This window comes from Tachysurus fulvidraco, chromosome 12 (genome assembly GCF_022655615.1).
Source record: "Tachysurus fulvidraco isolate hzauxx_2018 chromosome 12, HZAU_PFXX_2.0, whole genome shotgun sequence".
NCBI classification, from domain to species: domain Eukaryota; kingdom Metazoa; phylum Chordata; class Actinopteri; order Siluriformes; family Bagridae; genus Tachysurus; species Tachysurus fulvidraco.
This window is the reverse complement of record NC_062529.1, coordinates 17676979-17682759: the sequence shown is the minus strand read 5'-3', so window position 1 is coordinate 17682759 and position 5781 is coordinate 17676979. Positions and strand designations below refer to the sequence as shown.

General features: G+C 41.1%; 1 gene segment (V, D, J or C); it reads right to left on the bottom strand.

Annotated features, from left to right (window-relative positions):
• Positions 1-1041: 1041 nt before the first annotated feature.
• On the bottom strand, positions 1042-2057 carry LOC113659616. The segment is given in 2 exon segments: positions 1042-1467; positions 1555-2057. Coding segments are annotated over 2 exon segments (384 nt in total).
• Between the last annotated feature and the right edge of the window lie 3724 nt (positions 2058-5781).

The following is a 5781-nucleotide window of genomic DNA, read 5'->3' as shown; positions in this document are numbered from 1 at the left end:
AGACTATCCTGCAGACCATGCCTTCCTTCCTGGGAATTCCAGGTGGTGGATGGTAACCCTCCATGGGTTAAAATGGAGGTTAGTCAGGCTCTGAGAAGTTTCTTACCCTGAAGACAGCTTTACTCTTAGCCTTGGCCTCCCTTCAAAAGAGTGGGAGATCTGCAGGCCCTGTCAGTCACCCTGCCTATCTAGAATTTGCCCCTGGCATGTCTAAGCCTATCCTGCACCCCAGGGTGGGATGTGTCTACATGGTGCACAGGATGACCAGTTGTCCTGTTATCCTACAGGCCTACTCTTCTACGCCCCATGAATCGGCAGAACAGGGGAGGTTGCACTTGCTTTGGCTGCACGGTCAGGGCCTTGAGGACTTATGTCCACTGCTTGAGCTCATTGTGTAAGTCCTTCTCCCTGTTTGTCTGCTATGGGACCTGGAATAGGGGGAATCCAGTCTCCAAGCACCTGGCATACTGGGTAGTAGAGGCCATTACATAGGTCTATGAGGCGCGTTGTGTTGCTTCATCTCTAGGTGTCAGAGCTCACTCCACTAGGGGTATCGTTTTGTCTAGTGCCCTGGCTAAGGCTGTTCATGCCATGGAATAAAAATGAGTGATGTAGATGCCCTTATAGGATGTGCTGGCACATTTTCCCTTCATCACATGTTCTTTCCAAGCCATTAAATTGCCATTAAACTTCCTCAAACAAGCATTTCCATAGAGTCAGCTTTGACGCAGGGTCTCGTTCCTTTCTCAGGGAAACGGGCTACATATGTAACCTTGTATAGTTATTTCAGTAGTAAAGGTAATTCACATCCAGTAGCCTTTATTTTTGGGAATAAAATAGACAAGTGTAAACTAAATGAAAACCTTAAAACACAAATGAATAAGAAATAAAACACTTTTTGTAGTCAAATATTTAACACCCATTAGATGCTGGAACACTTTGTGGTTGGAAATATGGAAATAATGTGGAAAACATTTACCACTTTTTTACAACATTTATTTGCAACAAACAATGTGTTACCAGTTTTATCGGTGACCTCTACTGCACACTTCCTACATTAAATGCTATTACAAACAGCAGTAATCAGAGAACAGATCTTATTTGCAGGTGTTTGGTGTGAAGCTTTTTGTTAAACAGAAAGGGAAGGTGTGTGACTGTGCTTACTAGCAGCACAGAAATATACTGCACTGTCCTCAGGAGTTACACTGGATATAAGCAGAAATGCATCCCCTGTGGCGTGTCCTGAAACGTTGAATCGTGGTTTAAACTTCTCCTCAGGAGTAAATCGTTGGTACTGAAGCATTCCAATGAGCTCAATGGAGTCACTGACTGTTTTTTGCTGATACCAGTACATGAACATATAGTTGCTATCACCATGTTGGCAGCTGAGCTTCACTTCCCTCTGATCAGGTGTTATTAATAGATTTTGTGGTAATTGCTGGATGTTGAGGGAAGAGATAACTGTGGCTATGGAAAAAAAGAGAAATGTGCACCTTCGATAAAAGAAGTTAGAACAAAGTTAATACACTGAGTTATTTTTGAAATCATGCTTACCTTTAAGACTGAGAAGAATGATACTTGAGACTATAATTGTTGCCATTTTGTCAAGTGTTCCTCATTCTATCTAGGCTATACTCATGTTTTTAACTAATTTTTTGTGAACGTATCAAATATCACCGACTCCACCTGCCTTTTGATAGTATATCTTCTGTATATCCTTAGTACAGGTGTAAATGAATCATGATATGACACAGGACGTTGTCACATGACAAAGGGGGGGATTTCAGTGCATGGTTTAGTGTTTATTTAGCACTGTGTTACTCACTGCACAGAAATACAAAGCACTGTAGTCTGCTGTCACAGACTGTGCCGAGAGATAACCTTCCTTCTCTGCATCTCCTGAAATGTTGAACCCATTTTTGTCTATTTCAGGACTCTTGAAGTTCAGGAATCCCTAATTAGCTGGAGACTTTGCTGGTTAACATGCTGATACCAGTATATTTTGTCATACTTTTTGTCATGGTAGCTGCATGTGATATTTAACGAGTCACCAGGTTGCAGGAATAGGACAGCACGGAACTGTGAAACAGAAACACATGCAGCTCCATTGAACAGTGTTAGGGGAAAAAAATATTAGAAACTGTTAGAAATAAAAGAATCATTTTCAAAGAAGAATGTGATCATATTTTGTCTCACCTATAAACCAGTGTAATAGAAAATGTGCTGCTGTAGCTCTAAACACCATGATGTATAGTGGCATATCAAGTCTATGTAGTTGATCTGATTTCTGTGCTCTAGAGGAATCTGGAAAAAGTCATGTGCTGCTTTTTGTTTTATGCATCACTACTACCTTATTCATCACTAATATCCTTATGCATCACTACTGTCCTTATGGATCTCTTCTCCTGATACCCCACTGTTTGGATACCACTTTGCAATATAATGAAAATGAATCATTTAATTGCATGCACATACATATTCATCAGCTAATTTACATATACATATCAGGAATATTAATAATCACACATATACATGCTTGTATCAGTCTGGAAAACTATTCACATTGGGGACTGTTAGAGAATTTTTATATAAAACAGTGAAACATTAGATACAATAAATACAAGCCATAGCGTATAAAACAGCCTATATATATATATATATATATATATATATTATGGCATGCCATTTAGGAAATTATTCATGAGAGAATTGAATGAAAAGTCTGTATATATTGAATGGATTCTGAATATATTGAATGGATTCTGACGTCATCAAGACGCACCCGATATCACTTAAGTAAAGTTGGCCACATATTCACAGATTCGAGTTTCCCGAGTCAATAACTCCTGAACTTTAGTTCAGGAGTTAACACCTCTTTTTTTATCGTAGTAATATAGAGAGGCAGATACAACCAAATTTTCATCAAAATCAGCTTTCCTCCATGGTGGACAAAATTCATAAGTCTCTATGTGCAGACGACTGAGAAACAGATTTCAAGGGACTGTCAGCAAAACCCGAAAAGTGAATACTAATAAACAGTCAATAACTTCACTATAATGCACTGTACTGTCACCAAATTCAGCTCACACATCACTGATGTCCTGATAGTTATACTACAAAACTTACTTGGGGGAAATGTCTTTTTGTATAATTTTTATGATTTTTTTATATGATAAATCATAAATGTGTGTATATACTTAACCAAATGTCCAGTTCCCTCGAAAGGAAACTACACCAGGTTACATACAGTATGCAACCCGGAACGAGATGCTGCATTACTTGCTACACCCCGGGCATCTATTAGCACTTCCTTCAGACAAATAGAAGCAGGAGTAATGTGATGCAGACACCTGTAGATGGACTAGCTGGTGCAAATTCATTACATCACCTCTCCTATCCAAGTCATTAAATTGCCGTGTGTACACACGGAGCTTCAGAAACAATGTTCTGCAAAGCTGCTTTAAGACAACTGTTAAAAATGCTATTCAAATTTATTTGTATAGCATTTTTAACAATTGTCCCCATTTTGTTCAAAACAAGTAATGACAAAGCAGAAAAGTTCTACACTTTTGCAACCTTTATTTGCAAACATAAATGTGTTACCAGTTTTATCAGTGACCTCTACTGTACATTTCTATATTGTCTTATTAGACTGCATTAATCAGAGAACAGATCTTGTATGCAGGTGTTTGGTGTGAAGGTTTTTGTTAAACAGAAAGGGAAGGTGTGTGACTGTGCTTACTAGCAGCACAGAAATATACTGCACTGTCCTCAGGAGTTACACTGGATATAAGCAGAAACGCATCCCCTGTGGACTGTCCTGAAATGCTGAATCGTGTTTTAAACTTCTCCTCAAGAGTAGGGTTTTGAGACAAAAGCATTCCAATGAGCTCAATTGAGTCACCGACTGCTTTTTGTTGATACCAGTACATATAGAGATAGGTAGTATCACCATGCCGGCAGCTGAGCTTCGCTTCACTCTGCTCAGGTGTTATTAGTAGATGTTGTGGTAATTGCTGGATGTTGAGGGAAGAGATAACTGTGGATATATAAATAAAAAATTGATGAGAATATTCATTAAAAGAAGAAAAAACTAAGTTTTTATATTAGCAATTTTGGTAGTCATGCTTACCTTTAAGATGGATAAGAATTATAATTGGGACAATTTTAGCCATCTTGTCAAGTGTTCTTCAGGCTTCCACTTTGTAAATATTGTGCATAAGTCTGACAATCAACACTGTTTATAGAGTTTCATTTCTCTTTTCTGCCCTCTAATGGAATAACTAGAAAGGTGCTTAGGTGTTAGCTAATGAAGTTCCAAGGGAACTTGACATGGTGTCAAGGCTAAAGGCCCCTTTCTCTTACCCTCTCCCCTGACTCCAGTCTCCCCATTTTGTATTCGGGAGCTCACGTGGCTATTTCTTCCAACCCGGAAAAGAGCATATTGCTGTCCTTGTCGGGATCTTAGGAGCCTGATATCCATGGTATTGATGTCCTGATGGAATACATATTCTGCCCATCTCTTTTCACCTTAGGGCTAGTCCGCGATGCAGCGAGTGTTGTCATAGACAGGGACCAGCAGGTGAAATGCCAATTTGCGGCATTCAGGGAATTTAACCCTCACTGCATTAAGCATTGGGCTGTATTCCAGCTGCACCTTGCCCCCTTCTAGCCCACTCAGAGCAGAGAAAAAGGCAAGTGTTGAGGCCCGAGACGCTCTCAACTGCACAGCAGTAAAAGTTCACCATGAGGACTGAAGACAGTTGATGTCTCTTCAGTGTCCTCAAGAAGAGCAGGTGCTTGAGAGTTTTCTTGACCAGGTTGAAGGTGCTAATGGTCCATGATAGGTCCTCCGAAAAGTGGATCTTCAGGAACTTAAAGCTGGAGACGCATTCAACCAGCAACTCATTGATGTGGATGGGGCGTGTGTGCCTCCTCTCTCCCTCCTGAAGTCCTCTTCCCGGTAGGCTGTCTCACCATTGTTGGTGATGAGGCCAATCACTGTGCTGTCATCAGCAAAATTAATTATAGGATTAGATCTATGCACAGGCCTGCAGTTGTGTGTGAAGATGGAATAGAGGAATGGGCTCAGCACACAGACAGGTACACCTGTGTTAAAGGTTATGGTGGCAGAGCAGATGTGGCCTGGTCTTACATGCTGGTGTCTGTTGCTAAGAAAGTCCATAATCCAGTGACATAGGGAGGTGTTGATGATATCAAATTATTGAGCTAAAGTTCATACCCTCCTTATGTGGAAAAGACCCCAATTCCTGACCTTGGGTCCCACTCTAGGGGCATGTTATCATCACAAGTCTCTTTCAACAGATGCCACACTTTCACGCTGGGAGCAATCTTGGATAGCCACCCCACCAGGGTGTTTGTAAAGGCCCTTATCTCTCATGGCACAATAATTGCCTGGAGATAAGGTGCATGTCTCTAGCATTGAAACCCTTTCTCCCACACCTCAGGGGCTACCATGTGCTAGTGTGCACAAACAGCAGTGCGGTGGTTTCCTGTATAAATCATGAGGGTGGTTTGCATTCGCACTGTTCAGGTTGGTGCAGCAGATTCTGCTCTGAGCAGAGACCAGCTTCTTTTGCTGAGAGTAATTTTTCTCCCAGGGAATGTAAATCCAGATGCAGACTACCCATAAGTGGTGAAGCGCATCTGGCAGATGTGCCGGGCAGAAGTCGATCTGTTCACCTCCAAGGAGTCGTTTGTTTTCCCTCTCTCATCCGGCCCCTTTGTGCCAGGATGCCCTTGTACTGACATGGCCAATGC